The 16,440-nt window shown below is 47.9% G+C and overlaps 1 protein-coding gene across 1 annotated transcript in view; it reads right to left on the bottom strand.

The window, feature by feature from the left end:
* Positions 1-202: 202 nt before the first annotated feature.
* The window catches only part of STAG3 (stromal antigen 3), a 31,278-nt gene continuing 15,040 nt past the window's right edge, over positions 203-16,440 (bottom strand). Inside the window, exons 12-34 of the mRNA XM_034988489.1 lie at positions 16,222-16,301; positions 15,737-15,844; positions 15,359-15,473; positions 14,667-14,772; positions 14,398-14,501; positions 14,032-14,124; positions 13,818-13,907; positions 13,353-13,553; positions 13,161-13,231; positions 12,985-13,072; positions 12,412-12,492; positions 12,237-12,329; positions 11,925-12,093; positions 11,664-11,800; positions 10,781-10,882; positions 10,123-10,271; positions 9,738-9,866; positions 9,480-9,637; positions 4,153-4,327; positions 3,803-3,904; positions 3,411-3,489; positions 2,372-2,431; positions 203-2,108 (exon numbers count right to left, since the gene is read on the bottom strand). Coding sequence (XP_034844380.1) covers positions 2,100-2,108; positions 2,372-2,431; positions 3,411-3,489; positions 3,803-3,904; positions 4,153-4,327; positions 9,480-9,637; positions 9,738-9,866; positions 10,123-10,271; positions 10,781-10,882; positions 11,664-11,800; positions 11,925-12,093; positions 12,237-12,329; positions 12,412-12,492; positions 12,985-13,072; positions 13,161-13,231; positions 13,353-13,553; positions 13,818-13,907; positions 14,032-14,124; positions 14,398-14,501; positions 14,667-14,772; positions 15,359-15,473; positions 15,737-15,844; positions 16,222-16,301 — 2,499 coding nt within the window. The 3' untranslated portion in view covers positions 203-2,099. The remainder of the gene's footprint in view (positions 2,109-2,371; positions 2,432-3,410; positions 3,490-3,802; positions 3,905-4,152; positions 4,328-9,479; positions 9,638-9,737; positions 9,867-10,122; positions 10,272-10,780; positions 10,883-11,663; positions 11,801-11,924; positions 12,094-12,236; positions 12,330-12,411; positions 12,493-12,984; positions 13,073-13,160; positions 13,232-13,352; positions 13,554-13,817; positions 13,908-14,031; positions 14,125-14,397; positions 14,502-14,666; positions 14,773-15,358; positions 15,474-15,736; positions 15,845-16,221; positions 16,302-16,440) is intronic.

The following is a 16,440-nucleotide window of genomic DNA, read 5'->3' as shown; positions in this document are numbered from 1 at the left end:
AGGACTCTAAGGTTCTCTTTTAATTACTAGTGCTATGTAACAAACCACCCCAAATTAAGTGTAAACATTTTATAGTGCTCATAGATTCTATGGGTCAGGAATCTGGAAAAGGCACAGAAAAGATGAGGCCTGGGGCGTTACAATCATCTGGTTCATATCTGAAGCACGTCTGGTGGTTGATACTGGACACAGGCTGGGACTTCAGCCAGGGCTGCTAGCTGGACCCCCAAACATTGCCTTTCCATGTGCCTGCTTGGGGCTGGGCTCCAAGAGTGAGCAGGTCAAGAAACAGGACGTTGGAAACTGCTAGTTTAATTCAGCGTTCAGAAACTGGCACAGCATCAGTCCACCATATTCTATTAAGCAATCACAGAGCCCATATTCCAGGGGAGAGGATCTAGACCCACCCCCTCCATAAAGAGTGTTAAACAATTTGGGGAGCATGATATAAAACTTGCAAATATTCTAGGGTTGAGGCTCAATTCACCACCCTGCACCATCTGGATGCATAAAGATCTCCATATTTACAGAGCTGCCGAGTTTTTCTTTTGATCTTGTGAAGTACCCTCAGCTTGGCTGGTATTTAAATAACTTGGGAATCTTTCTCCTCCTGGATCCTTAGTGACCTCCTATGTTCACCTTAGTCTTCCACTCCATTCCAGATCCCATAGGAAGGGCTTCTTTCCCTGGACCTGTTCCCCCTTAATACAGATTCAAGATCTCTGAGTAGGTCAGCTGCCTTTCCAAAGAGACTCCTAAATCCACCTTTAGCGTCTATCTGGGGGAGAGGGTGCTGGAGAGGAAGGGAGGAGAAGGAAGAAATGAGTTTGGCTGAGTGACCAGATCACGGGAAGTCAGGATTCCTTTTGCACAGACCACCAGCCGATTGGCTGTATCCAGCTTGGGAGACCACAGTGAGAACCCGGAGTTAAAGCAGATGCCCAGGACAGGGAGGAGGCTGAAGGGCTTAAACAGTCAAAATAGAACGCGACGAGAGTGTCTTCACATATCCGCGTGCTTGTCAGGGGGCAAAGAGAGAGCAGAGGTGCTGTGCTCTTTTAAGAAGCAGAACGAGAACAAAAGAGTCTGAAGGAGGAAGGTTTCCAGAGGTGGCCTGAGTGAGAGATGATGGCTGCACTGAGCGAGGAGACTGACAGATGAGAGAGATTCTGCAAAATGACATGACAGGACCTGGTGAGGAACCAGCTGGGGAAGGCAGCATCGACGTCTTGGGCTTTGGGGTTGGACATTTGGAACCCCTTTGCTAAGTTTCCTCCTAACTCCGACACTGAGATTCTATCCAATTTCAAGTTATAACAGGTGTCTTGGGGATGAAGTCACGAACCTCCCCCTGGAAAGAACCCTTGGGTGAAGGCTGCCAAGGTGTATGGTCTGTTCTCGGTGTAGGTGAGAGAGGCCACGCTCCAGCCATCAGGGATTCTGCCTGCCCTCCTCGGTGCTCTCTAGAGAAACTACTGAAAGGTAGCCAGTGTCTTCCCAGTTCCTCTGCCTCACCATGTGTCCCAGTTACTGAGCAGCCTCGAGCCAATACATGAAAGCACTTGGGGGCACGTGAAAGGCCGGCATCTGTCTGTACCCTGGGCCATGGGGCGAGCGAGGCAGAGCCGCTTAAGACACCAGCAAAGAACCTGATGGGCATTAGTTTAACAATCTCAAGCCACAACCCAGGAACCAGCTGCTTGAAACATGTTTATTGAGCTAATCACTAGGGTACAAAAGAGGCTGGGAAAGCTGTTCCCAAAATACAGGAAACTGTTGGGCTCTTTCCACTCAGCACAGGGAGGCAGCGCCTCTCCCATACTGAGGTAAAGCCCCCACCCACTCCAGACACAGCAGGAAAAAGGCACTCAACACCGGGACGGAGCCGGGGAGCATTAAGAAGGACAGGGGGCCTAAGGCTTCTCTAGCCCAACATCATCAGAGAAAGGTTAGGTTAGGTTAGAAAGGCACAGCCCACCTCTCCTTCCCTTCAAAGACCAGGGTGGGGCCTGGAAGTAATGGTTCCTTCTGCTCTCTTCTCCTATTTGCCTTTTCCAAGTTGAGGTGGGGAGTGGAGGTGGGAGGGGCACAGAGTCCTGTCAGAAATCCTGTAAGGGGAAAGATGAAAACACAGAGACAAAACAGCCCAAAGGGCAAAGAGATGACAGTGAGCTCCCCCAGGTGACCATTCTAGTTCTCCTCCTACCCTCCCCCCACAGCTACTCCTAAGGTTCCAAAAACAGCGGAGAGGACCGGCCACGGGCTATGGCCTATCTTTCCGCCTACTACATCGACAGAGGTTACCTACAACACCTCCCAAGGACACAACTCCTCTAAACTGCCTTCCACAATCTTGTGTGGGGACACTCACCTCAAGGTTCAGCTCTGTAGAATCTAAGAGGTCCAGCCCGTGCTCGCTGGGAGAAGAGTGCTAGAGAGAGCGGGCAGAAGTCAGTCCGTCACATGGCAAACAATAACCAAGGGCCCTTTCCAAGCTGGGTCCCTGCAGCAGCCAGGGAGGGGAGACCAGCAAAGGGACAGTGGGCGAAGGTTCAGACCTAGAGGTGCCTCCTCTCCTGGCTTGCCAACTGAGGCCCTTAAATTTGTTCAGTTTGGAACCAGAGAATGGCATTTTTCCTGAGGGAACTTCAGGAAAGACCATTTTATGAGACTGATGCGCTGCCTACTGCGCTAAGGAGGCACCTAAGAAAGACCATTTTGATAGAGGCCTTGCTCTCTAGTCTGTTTGAAGACGTCGTTGTGTTTGTGCTTCTGAGTACAAGACCCTCCATTCCCCTGCAGTATTCTGCCCTTTCTTTCCCCCACAAAGAGCAGAGAAGGGAGGAGAGTAACAGCAGCGGACACACAACCCGTCTCAGTTTACAAGCTCCATTTGAAAGATGAAGAGGTTGAGGAGTTAAGAGAAGCTAACTTGACAAAGCGGTAGAGCTGAGGACTCAGCTCACCTCACAGCTTCCATGTGCTCCTACTGGCCTGGAGCTATTTGCTCCTGAGGAAGCAGGTGGGCCAGGGTGGGAAACGGAGTGAGTGGAGGAACTGGGGGGAGGGGGAGGAACGGTGGGACCAGGGGACCGTCCATCGTCTCTAGCTCTGGGACTCCTTTCAACTCTTAGGCTCAGAGGCAAAATACTTATATGGGGATTGAGGGAGGGAAGGTTATCCGAGTCCTTTTTGGTATTTTTGTTTTCCCTCCCTTCTTTAATAGAAGTCCAAGCAAAGTACAAAGCAACTTACAAATCTCCCTCCTTTACTCTGTGATTCTTTAAAAAAAATCCTCAGCAGCTTTCAGAGAAAGGGCATTGTCAGGACAACAGAGGAGAATCATTCTAGCTTCTCTATCATAGTTACCTCTAGTTCTAAAGGGAGAAGAGAATGTCGGGTCTACTCACCTTGTCTGTATCTTGCCATTCTTCACTTAACTCATTGTGACTTTCCAACTCTTCTTCATCCTCTTCCATAAGGCTGAGGCTGAGGGCAGGAGCAAAGGGCAGAGGCTCTTACACTGCTGCTTACGGACGAGCCCTGAGAGTCCCTGGGAGGCACCCGGGGGAGCGGGGATGGGCATGCAGGGAGCGGGCTCCAGGTTCCCGCTGCTGCTTCCATCAGAGCAGCTCTCCTCCTGTCAGTTCTACAAGCCAGGGGCACACACTATCCTGGAAGGAAGTGGTCTGTGATTTAAACATGTCCAAAAAGTATGGGCACAGAAGCAGTGGGTCACGGGAGAACCCCTCACAGTGGCCGCCAAATGTGAAGTGAGGACAGAAGACAATGAGAAGCTCACCGGGTCAGCCGGGTGCCCAAACCAGGACCTGAAGGGTTGAGCAGAGTCCGGAAATGCTGTGGACTCGAGAACCTTGACCTCTGGTTACCTGAAAGGGGCTGGCTGTTGGGAATGAAGTAGGATCAGGGATGGGGGTAAAAGTAAAGGGTAAAAAGGGGATGGTGGGCAATGTTACACGAGAAAAACGTGGAGGGAAAAAGAAAATCCCAAGCTAAGAAAATGGGAAAGGTGCAGGGATGAACCCAAGAAGGATGGAGTGCCACAGGAGGAACAAGAGAACAGAAATGGCAGGATGGAGGCAGCCAGACACCAAGACCAGATGCCCGGATGCTGCTGCCCTCGGCCCTCACCCTTGGGTAAGCTCCGGTTCTGAGCTGCCTTCTTCCTCCACTTCTTCCAACCCCCTCAGGGGCTGCGCCCTCTTCACCGCTGTGGAGGTGAGGGTGGGTGAGGGCGGGATGCTGTTCAGCTGCAGGCTTTCTTCCTGGGATGAAGAGGCATCCCCTCTCGGTTGCCTGGAGGGGCCTGAGGAGAAACAGGCACGCGTAGTCACTGGAGACCAGGGACTGCCACAGATCTTTCCTACGGTTTCAAGACCTGCCCAGGGTTTGGTTCGCAAAAGTTCAGAAGAGAATGGAAAACCTATATGGCCTCGTTATGTTAGGATAAAAACGAGTATAATCCTACTTACTAAAAAGTAAGGCTTACAGAATGGTATCTAGAGCTTGTTGAAGGAAAGCGGAAAAAAAAAAGGCGTAAAATGGCTTTAGAGTTTGGGGACCAGAAGCCACAAGGGTGGAAGCATGAGGGCTAGCGAGAATAGAAAAATGGGAGACTGGATTTTCTAAAAGCCAGGAAAAATGAGGTGACCGCAGCACCAGCGAGCTGATCTGAAGGAGAAGTGGAACACCGGGACTCACGGCCTTAGCCTCTCCTGCAGAGACCCGAGAAGGCAGAAGAGAAGAAAGAATCCAAGGTTATCTCAGAAAACCCAGGTGATAGTATTTTCAAACCAATATGAATATTTGTCTGGGTGCCTGGGTGGTTCAGTCGGTTGAGCATCTGCCTTCAACTCGGGTCGTGGTCCCAGGGTCCTGGGATCGAGCCCCACATCGGGCTCCCTGCTCTGCCGGGAAGCCTGCTTCTCCCTCTCCCACTCCCCCTGCTTGTGTTCCTGTTCTTGCTATCTGTCAAATAAATAAATAAAATCTTTAAAAAATATATATGAATATTTGTCAACTGTAAATGTTCACACCCCCGTTACCCTCTGTCCCACAGCCATGTCTGTGTGCTGAAACCAGTCACTGGAAAGTGAGCTGCTACTGGTCTAAGCGGAGGACTAGAGAAAACAAGGAAGAGCTACACGTAGGACTTTGGGGCGCCTGGAGGCTCAGTCCGTTAAGCGTCCGACTCCTGACTTCAGCTCAGGTCATGATCTTGGGGTCGTGAGGTGGAGCCCTGCATCCGGTTCCGTGCTCAGTGGGGAGTCTGCTCGGGATTCTCTCTCCCTCTTTCTCCCTCTGCCCCTCTACCCGGGTGCGAGTGCGCATGCACTCTCTAATAAATCCTTAAAAAAAAAAAAGCCAAATTGAAAAAAAAAAAACAAAAAACCCCACACGTGTGACTTTGTATCCCCAGGGAGGACCAGGTGGGCCTTCCTCCTCTCCCCAGCCTATTCATGGTGCGATGCCCAAGGGCTCAGCCCTTCAGTCTGTCCTGTCCTCCATCTTCACTGGCTTCCTTAGCCACACAGGTTCACATTTTTAAATACCAACTCCCAAATTTATCTCAAGTGTTTGCCTCTCCCCTGAACTCCAGACTCCTTTCCCCCCGCTGTCTGTCCAGCATTTTCACCTGCAACAACATGGCTAATACTCAAGTCCTGTTCTTCTCACTCCCTACTTTACCCATCTACGTTGGTAGCCATGCCATCAATAACCGTTGTTAGGTCAAAATCTTTTTTTCAGGCCAAATCCACCTTCAGCTCCTGTCTTAGATCCCACATTGTTTGTCAGGAAATCCTATCAGTGATACCTTAGAAATATATCCAGGATCTGGCCACTTCTCCCCACCTCCACCACTCCCCCCAGTCTATCCACTCCATGGCTTCCTTGCTGGTCCCTTTGCTTCTGCCCTTGCCCCTCTACAGTCAATTCTCAACACAGCAGCCAGAAGGATCCTTTAATAACAGAAGGCAGATCTCCTCTGCTCAAATGCTCTGTTTTCCCATTTCACTGGTTTTGTTTTTTTTTTTAAGATTTTATTTTATTTTTTTTGACGGGGAGAGACACAGCAAGAGAGGGAACACAAGCAGGGGTAGTGGGAGATGGAGAGAGAGAAGCAGGCTTCCCGCTGAGCAGGGAGCCCGATGCGGGGCTTGATCCCAGGACACCCAGGCACCCCTCCCATTTCACTGTTGAGTAAAAGCCAGAGTCTTTACTTGGCTTCATATGGTCTGGGCTCCTCCAATCTCTTCGGCCTTATATCCAACATACCCTCCATTTGCCATCTGGCCTGCCTGTTCTCAGAACATGCCAGGCACATGTCCTGTGCAGTGGCGCCCTTTCGGTACGCTCTTCTCTATACATCAGGCAACCCCTCCCCCCTTCCTTGAGGTCTGTGCCCAACACTCGGAGGCTCTGCCAGGCTTCCCCCATCCCTCGCAAGGAGACTGCAGCTCCCGCCTCCCCAGTGTTTGCCAGCCCTCTTCCTGCCTTCCCACCACAGCACACAGCACACAACCTGCCACTCTCTAAAGAAAAGAGATTTGTCTTTTTTCATGCACTGCCCTATTCCCAGCACACAGCGCTCAATAAATACCTGTTGAATGAACAATGGAACCAGTCTCTTCAGTTTTCTCCTACCTTTACAAACCCTGTGTTTTAGGCAAACCGACCAATACATGTACATGCTTGGCTGACACATACCTTCCCATGTCCTGCTCGTGCTACTCCTCCTTCATCTGTTCAGCTTACATAAGATCTTACCCATTTTTCAAGCTCCACTTAAATTCCATCTTCTTGGTGAAGCCTTCATAGGCTTTAGATCAACTAAACTCAAAGTGATACCTTCCTTCCCTGAACTCTAAAACACACATCTGTCAATTCTTAAAACCCTCAGGAAGTTATTTACTGGTGACTGTTCATAATTTAAATTTTCTATAAATGCATTTTCTCTATTACACAGTAAGCTGCTTGAGGATCCTTCCCAGCCTCTAAAACACCTAACACAGTATCATGCACAGAATAGGTCCTTAACAAATATTAGTTAACTGATTAAAGGAGTTTCCTGGTGATCTAAAAATACTTTTAAGTGGTACACAAAAGACATTAAAAAAAAGTTATACTCTACCTCACACCATATACGAAGATTTACTCAAAATGGATAACAGACCGAAGTCAAAGAGCTAAGACAAGAAAACTTTTGAAGAAAACACAGGTGTAAAAGCTTCATGATCTTAGATTAGGCAATGATTTTTCAAGCTATGACACCAAAGCACAAACAACAAAAAAGAAACTAAATAACCTGGATTTCATCAAAATTAGGAACTTTTTCCTTCAAGGAAATGAAAAAACCACCCACAGAATGGGAGAAAATTTTTGTATATCCTGAACTGATACAGGACTTGTATCTGGAGTATATAAAGAACCCTTACAACTCAGCAAAAAGACAAAGAACCCAATTTAAAAATGAGCAAAGGATCTGAATAGACATTTCTCCGAAGAAGATACAAATGGTCAAATAAGCACATGAAAAGATGCTCAACATTAGTTATTAGGGAAATGCAAATTTAGGCGAGGAGATACCACCTCATGACCACTAGGAGATGGGAAAAATAGGAAAGACAATAATAAGTGTTGTAAAGAATGTGGAGAAACTGCGGCCCTCATACATTGCTGCACAAACTGTAAATGATGCAGGCACTTTAGAAAACAGTTTGGTAGTTTCTGCAAAAGATCTGGCAATTCCACTCATAGGTATATCTCAAGAAAATTAAAAACATGTACACACAAAAACCTGCACATGAATGTCCACAGCAGCATTATATATAACAGTCAAAACATGGAAGCAGCCCATCGATCGGCGAATGGATAAAGAGTATACAGTGTACACATAAAACAGAGTAATACTCCACTTGTCTTAAAGAGATCTTGCCATTTGTGACAACGTGGATGGACCCAGAGAGTATCATGCTAAGTGAAATATCAGACAAAGACAAATAAGGATACAATTTTACTTATATGTGGAATCTAAAAAACAAAACAAATGAACAAAAGCAGAAACAGACCCATAAATACAGAGAACTGGTGGTTGGCAGAGGGGTGGGGGGATGTGCAAAACGGAAGGGAGTGAGGTACAGGCTTTCCAGCTGTGAAATGAGGAAGTCACAGGGATGGAAGTCAGTGATACGTGACAGCGCTCTATGGTGATGGATGATCACTACACTTACGGTGAGCTAGCATAATGTATAAAGTTGTCATACAGTTACAGAATCACTGTGTTGTACACCTGAAACTAATGGGAAGCTGTATGTCAACTACACTCCAATTAAAAGAAAAAAATGAAGGGCGCCTGGGTGGCTCAGTTGGTTAAGCGACTGCCTTCGGCTCAGGTCATGATCCTGGAGTCCCGGGATCGAGCCCCACATCGGGCTCCCTGCTCAGCTAGGAGCCTGCTTCTCCCTCTGACCCTCCCCCCTCTCATGTACTCTCTCTCATTCTCGCTCTCTCAAATAAATAAATAAAATCTTTAAAAAAAGAAAAAAATGAAAACCACCCAGATGTCAATCGACTGGCAAATGGATATATAAAATGTGGCATAGCCATACAATAGAATATTTGGCCATAAAAAGGTATGAGGTACTGGGGTGCCTGCCTTTGGCTCAGATCATGATCCTGGAGTCCTGGGATCGAGCCCCTCGTCGGGCTCCCTGCTCAGTGGGGAGTTTGCTTCTCCCTCTGCCCCCACCCCCCCAGCTTGTGTTCTCTCACTCTCTCAAATAAATAAAATCTTTAAAAAAAAAAAAAAAAGTATGAAGTACTGATATATGCTAAAACATGGATGGACCTTGAAAATATTCTGCTGGGTGAATGAAGGCAGCCACACAAGGCCACCTACTGTATGATTTCACCATATGAATGTCTAGAATAGGCAAATCCAGAGACAGGAAGTAGATGAGTGATTCTGACTACGGCTGAGAGATGGGGAGAATGAGTATTTTAAAATGTTCACTTGAAAACACATAACTCATCAAACTTGTGATTTCTAGGATATTATCACTTAAAATGAAACTATATTAAAAAAATTAAAGAAAAAAATCAGTGATCTGAAAGTAAAAAAAAAATCATGAAGGTTGTGTAAAAATCTTTAAAATCTGGAAAATAACAGAATACTAGATGCAAGGAGGGGCTCCCTAAATGTACAGATTTCTTCATTCAATCTTTGGTTTTATCATCAGTTTCTATTTTATTTTTCACAAAGGTTTGCTATTTTTACTTGGCAGATAAACCTTGAAGAAAATGAATACCGCTTAATGACAACAGATGCTCAGTGAAATATTTGACCAAAGACAAAAGTTTGAAGGAGGCAAAAGACCATATGCTGCTTATCTAAGAATTGGCTCTAAAGAAAGGCAGTAGTGCCGAGTACCCTGATACCCACACACACAGTACTTTACCTTCAGTGCGCCTCTTCTTGGAGCGGGGGTAGCCCTGGGAGCTGGCCTCTGCTGTGTTCTCCACAGGGCTGAGGGAGTGGCGGTAGGTGGTGACTGGACCCCAGGGACAATCAGGTGACTGGGAGACACGCTGCAGACACTTTTCCAGGTAGGACAGTCTAAGGAAGGGGTGGGACGAAGAGGCTGAGTTGCTCGCAGGGCCCTCACCATTCCCTTCTTCCCTAATCCACGTCATTATCCACCCACCCACTAACTTACAGCAGCTGCTTGTCCTGATGGAAGAGTCGGGGGGAAAACTCGGAAAGGAGCTCCAGGAATGCCAGGTTTGGGGGCTGACCGGAGGAGCCAGCTGGAGGAGGCTCAGACAAGGAGAATTTGATGCCTTCCCTTGGTTGAGCAGAATTATTTTAGGAAGATAGTCCCTCCTCACTTCCCTCCCAGGGCTGAAGCATCCTGTCCAAGTGCACCCTCCCCGCCCTCAGTTTGTCTCCCAGAGAATACCCACTGGCCAAACTGATTGCTCCTTCTCAACATGCTTATCCCTCCATCCAAAACCAGACTTCCGTTCTCCCTGTACACAGCCTCTGGCTCAGCCCTCTTAGAAAGATCCAAGTACGCTGACCTCCAACCAATACTTCCTTACTTGTGTAGCGTGACCACAAGGTCACGGTTCTGTAGCTGCTGGGGTCCAAAGCTCAAGGCAAACCTTCGGGCCAGGTCCCTCATCTCACTGAAGGCTGGAAGCTCATTCAGGCCCTGGGGCCCCTGTTCCTGCAGCAGTTCTGTGTACAACTGTGTCCAGGAAACATGGTACATTTGGGAAAGGGAGGAACAAAGTGGAAATAGAGAAGTACAGCATTCCCTTCTTGGCCAATTCTAAAGGGCTTGGGAAGCCATCTGCTACTTTTACTCTTTCCTGCCAGGACACTGTCCCTACCCCTGACCCCCTGCAGCACAGAGAGTCTTCACCCTTTCTCTAGAACAAAACAAATATCTGTAGTAACTAATGGGACTAAGAGACAACAAACTAGAAGAAAATTAGGAATTTCTATCATCTTACTGATGGTGCTCCTATGTCCTAATATAGTTGAATTTCTATGGAGTTAGGGTGGAAACTGCCCCTCAGCTAATACTTTCCACGGACCTACTAGTTACAAAGGAGACTGTCAAGTAGAGTCAAAATAAATTAGTTCCTGTTTGTAAGGTTCTCACACCCTACATGGCTGAGGGTGAGCAGACAGTTGGTGGGCTACAGGGAGGGCATATCATAGGCCTGAGGTGCTCCAGGCAGAAGGGAGTACCTGCTTGAGGCTCAGCAGCAGGATTCGGGAACAATGACTCCGGTCAATCTGCCTTGCTCTAGTTAGTGTTTCCTTGATAATGTCACCATAGTCATTGTAGAACTGAGGGACAGGAAATGGGGAAGATAATGTTTGACCACAAGACAAGACATTCCATTCTGTTTCTTCCTTTACACTCATCGTGTGTCCTTCCTAAAGTACCTTAGGTCAGGAAACATGAATTGAAGTATAAAACAACTCAGACTGGACCTCCTCTCTAGCCAACAGGTCCGGGCCCAAAGACATCAGAGTTTAGACAAAAAAATAAGGGAAGCAACTCTGCCCTGAGCCCATTTCTTGGAGAAGGAGAGTAATAAGCTTGCCACCATCCGCTCTCTTTGCAGCACTGAAGCCTTCACTGTTTGCCTCTCCCCCACTAGAAGGGAGACTCCGTGAAGCAGGAACTTTACTCTGTGTTGCTCACCACTGTGTCCTTAGTGCCTGGAATGGTATCTGGCCCAGAGTAAGTGCTCAAAATAAACATAAATCAATACAATGGTGAGTCAAGGAAACATCTAGATATCTTGTAAGGATTGATACCTCTTCCATTCTTTTTTTTCTTCTTATATTACACCCAGTTTATGGAGACTGCATTCACAGAAAGAAAAAAAAAAGATTCTGGACAGAAAGAGTAAGATTTTCTTTCCAATGAATTTCCTCCTAACAGCTTTCTTCCCATGATTATTTACTGACTCTTCTTTGTCCCTTTATTCCAAACTCCTGTTGCCTTCTTCCTCGCACTTTCCCTTCAAGCCTGATAGCATCATCTCCCCCACCCTCCTTCCCAGAGTGCTCCAGTGTCTGAAGTTCCAGCTGTCCTCAGCCTGATGTCACTCCACTCCACCTTGTTGTAGTGTTTGAACACATCTGAGGCTGCATCCATCTCCAGGACCCCATAAAGCAAGAGTTTGCAGAACCCAGCCAGGAGGCGGCGCCGCTGGTGTAGCTGTTCTATCTGTAGATGATCCTCCTGGGAATGACCTGGCTCACATGAAATGCAGAATGGAAATATCAGAACCACCGATTTAGGACTCCTGCCCTCAAATGCCTGAGGCAGGCCCAAGCCCCAGACCCTTCCTGAGCCCCAGGTATTGAGTCCTTGTACCACTGCCCAGTTCTCCAGGCTGGATGAAGACGTGGTCCATGAGGAAGCTGGCTAGTTCAGACTGGAGAGTAGCTTCAGGAAAAAAGACAAGGGGTCTAAGGAAATCACGACCCCCTACGATCATCTGAGGGCTGAAGATGAGAAGTAGATCACTTAATAAAACAAAAGCCTGTTGGGAAAAAGAGAATGCTTAAAAAGGACAGGATATTGATCGAGACAGAAATTACGCAGCTAATCTCCCCCTTAGAACAAGGCTTCCTCGGACCACAGGGAGAGGCGTGTCTCCTTGGTCCCACCCGAGTACATGCCAACCTGCTCCTGGATGTCCGAATCCACATCTGAGAGGCAACTCTGGCAGAGTTCGCAGAAAGCCACCATCCTGCCCTTCAAACTCAACAGGTGCTTCTGTGGAGACAGTGGCTTAATGAGGAGGAATGGAGACACAGGCCTTTCCATTCCCATTGTCCCTACTCAGACTCAGACTCACCTGGGAGGCACCTGATCCAGAAAGGTGGGTTAGTGTCCAGAGAATGGAAAAATAGACAAGAGTCAAGGCTGGCAGGATCACCTGTAACAACCAAACGTTACCTAGATGGAGATCAGGAGAATGAGCAGATAGGGAGGAAGGGAGAAAGAAAGGGAAAGACAAATAGGCAACACACACCCAAAGCAGTGAAGAGAAACAAAAGCAGTGAAGAGAGAAAATGAGATTAGGGGACACCTGATTCCTTCTCTGGGGGGAAAAAAGCACTGAATCTGGAGAATCTTCAGAGAATTCTGTCTTGGCTAGGCATGCCACCTCTTCCTTATTTATCTGTCATCTCCTAGAAGCCCTCAATGTTATCCTTTACTCCCAGGAAAAGGGAGAGGGTGGCTGTTTTCAGGCACCGGAAAGTACAGTTCACCTTCTAGAGTGGAACGGAAGGCACAACGTGCACACGACTTTCCTCCTGGGTCTACTCCACACTCCCGGGACTGGGACTGCCTGGCATTGTTGGCCACCTAGAACCCAGAACCCTGAAATGTTCCTCTCAGACTCATCTCGGACTCGTCTACTTGCCTGGTGAGGAACCTCTCCTGTGTCCACAGCCTTCCGGAGGAGCCGGTAGCATGGCTCATAGAGCTCCCAGCGACTCAGATCATGAGCACTTTGGGGAGGAGAGGGAAACATTACTCAGGAATCAACGCCACAGACACTGACAGACACAGGAGAAGGAACGGAGGTGAGCTGCTCACTTGTAGAAGGCAGAGAGGCGCTTCAGAGTGGCTGCCAGACTATACACCTCATCCTCATCGAGGAAGGATGACTGAGGAAGGAAGAAGATCCACAGTGGGATTTTCCCGAGAATTCACAGATCCACGTTCCCCATCTTGTGGCCCTCTCTGACCCAAGTTTGGGGTGTCCCATCTTTCAGCTCCAGGTCCTACCTGCAGCAGCTCTTCAAGTTCCTGCTGGAAGCGGTCAGTCAGCAGATCCACCAGTTGGCTGCGGGCAAAGTCTACCCGGCCGAAGAACGTGAACTCAGGATTACAGAGCAGATAGAGGGCATGAGCACCTGCCTCAAGCACCGCGGGCTCTGCGTGCTTCACCACCACCTCCTGGAGTTGCTGTAAGAACAGCTCCAGATGCTGACAGAAAGAGGTGAGAGAAGATAGTGTTGCGGGGGAGCAAGGGAGGGGGGGCAAGTCTTCTGGAGGGGAGGAGAGCTGTGGGAGATAAAAAATACATAGTTGAAAGCATTAAACTTAAAGGATAGAATGCCTATGAAAGGGAAGACTTACTGATTTTTCTGGAACCCAGGTTCTTGAGAAGAACCAGATCTTGGCAGTAGAACCTCTGGCCCTAGCAAGGAAGCAGCACTGTATAAGAACTATATTTTCCTCTCTCCTCACCTTCTCCAAGCGCCTAGTGCAGTAGATGTTGAGGTCAAAGTAGCTGAGAAGCTGGAGCAGGGGAGCAACTTTCTCTGCATCAGCTGAGAACTGCAGGGATGAGAGGGAGAACTACTTATTAGCTCATATATGCTAAGCCCTACTCCCAGTCCTCACTGGAGGCCACTTCCATTCACTGCTCTTTCCCAGATACTGAATGGTGGGGCAGCACTACCTTGGCCAGGAGCTGGGGGAGCAGGGGGATGAGGTGCTCCGTCAGCTTCACCTTGTCATCGGCTTGGATCTTCCGTTCTTTTGGGGTTAAGCCCTGGAATTAATCATTTGGGGGATGGAGGGAAAGATGTAGAAAAACAGTGGGTCCAGAGAGTGTGGATGTGTATGTATCCCTCTTCCCTACAATCTTATCTGCCCTGGAAGGAAGAGAGAATTCATTTGGCAGCTCCTTCAGATCTTTTTCTAGAAATGGGAATCTTTGAGGGGCAGAGAAGTGGCACCCTAACCCAACACCTGAGGATAAAGATGAACAATGCCTATCTGGATTTAATATTGCTAACCAACCCACCCACCCTTCATGCCGTACCTTCCTCCCAGTAATGCGCCCCACAGGTGGGTGACCCTCTGAAGCTTGCCGAACGCTGGACACAAGGATTTCTATCAGCGTGCTCTCCTGCACATCTCCCAAGTCTGGGTTGGCAGGAGGATAAAAAACACAGAATCACAAATTAGTCACCCTCCATCTCCAGGTCACTCCAAATCCCACTGCCCATGACACCTCTGCCTTTATTAAGACTCCTGGTTTCCTACTAGGAGGTGAAAGGTCCCCTCCTCCGGCTATCACAAGGCACGCACTCTGGTCCTTCTCCAGCAGCAGACTTGTGAGACTCTCCCAGTCTTTCAGCTGAGACGCTGCACAGTCCCACAGGCTGTCTACTAAGTAAGCAGCGTGGTCATGGAGCTGTGGAAAAAGGTACATTTTTTTTAATTTTTTAAATTTTATTTTATTTAAATTCAATTAGTTAACATATAGTGTATCGTTGAGTTTGAGAGACAGAATTCAGTGATTCATCAGTTGCATGTAACACCCAGTGCTCATTACATCACGTGCCCTCAATAGCCATCACCCAGCTCCCCCTTCCCCCCACCCCCTCCCCTCCAGCACCCTTCAGTTTGTTTCCTATAGTTAACAGTCTCTTACGGTTTGTCTCCCTCTCTGATTTCGTCTTATTTTTATTTTCCCTCCCTTCCCCTATGCTCCGTTTTGTTTCTTAAATTCCACATTCGAGTGAAATCATATGATATGATTTCTTTCTCTGATTGACTTACTTCGTTTAGTTAGCATTAATACCCTCTAGTTCCACCCATGTCCTTGCAAATGATAAGGTTTCATTTGAAAAAGGTGCCTGTTAAGCTATGAAGCCACATTAGAAAATTCTGGTAAATACTGATAAACCACGTCTTTCCTTCCTGCAGTGCCAGCTCCCATCCTTTTCCACCAGCAGGTCTTACGCACAACAGCCAAATAACTCCTTCCCATACATCACCTCACTCTCCACAAAGAAGGACAGCAGAAGGTGGAAAAAAGTCCTCTGGGCGCGTGGACTTCGGCGTCGCTGTCTCCCACCCGCTGTTCTAGTCTCACACTCAGGGTAGAAGAGCCTGGTAGAACGAACATGGGGAAAGAGCCACGCACTGGAGCAAATGAGGAGTGGAATAATCACGATGGGGGAAAGAAAGAGTCCAAGGAGAGCTGTAAGGGAAAGAGGTGCAGAGCCAGGGAAAGCCTCAAGGAGTTGAGAGGGGGAAGGCAACACCAAAAGAGACTTTAACGGGTATGGTGGGTGGTCCCTGGGAAGAGCAGCAGCAGATGCAGGAGAGAAAACAGACAGCGCCATAGGAACAAATGAGAGGCCCCTACTCACTTCCAGTACAGAAACTCCCCTGCAGCAGACGCCAGGGCTCGGTTAGAGGCATACACAACAGGGTAGACGCTCTCACAGTCTGCATCTGTCAGCACCCCTTCCATGTTCCTGCCAAGACAAAAGAATAAAAAGCAGGTGGTTATGGATGTTGTCCTCTAGCACAACTAAGGCTAGAAATAAAGAGAGGCAAATGAGGATTTGGAACAATCCAGAGGAACCAAAAATTAAAAAAAAAAAAAAGCAATGAAGATTAACTGACAAAGAACTTTTAAATGGCGAGTAGAAGACAGAGGAGTATAGAGAATTAGAGAAGATAGAAAATTTTCCTGGAGATCCTGCAACTCAGGAATGACCTCTGTCTTTCAACCTGTGCATAAGAAAGTGTCAACTTATGATAGGTGGAGGGAAAGGACTCTAGAAGGGCCTGTCTGATGTTGGAAAGGTCAGACTCTGAGATGCATGCCTCCCCATTCCCCAGGACTCACTTCAGGATAAGTATTAGTAACTTGACGGCCTCCACTGCCACATCATACTCTCGGTCCATGACCATAGAAACCATCCGGTCCTGTAAGGAAAGAACACATCGCTCAATACTTCATTGTACCCATCCCCAAACATCACGCTCTCATAGAATTTGAGAGATTCCTAAAGAGAAGGCATGGAGGCAGATGCTGGGATAGCCACAGACACATAAGAGCAATAGG

The sequence above is a fragment of the Mirounga leonina genome, unplaced genomic scaffold (assembly GCF_011800145.1).
Source record: "Mirounga leonina isolate KUSES-001 unplaced genomic scaffold, KU_Mleo_1.0 Mir_454, whole genome shotgun sequence".
NCBI classification, from domain to species: Eukaryota; Metazoa; Chordata; class Mammalia; order Carnivora; family Phocidae; genus Mirounga; species Mirounga leonina.
The sequence above is the reverse complement of the archived record's forward strand: the minus strand, read 5'-3'. Positions and strand labels throughout refer to the sequence as shown.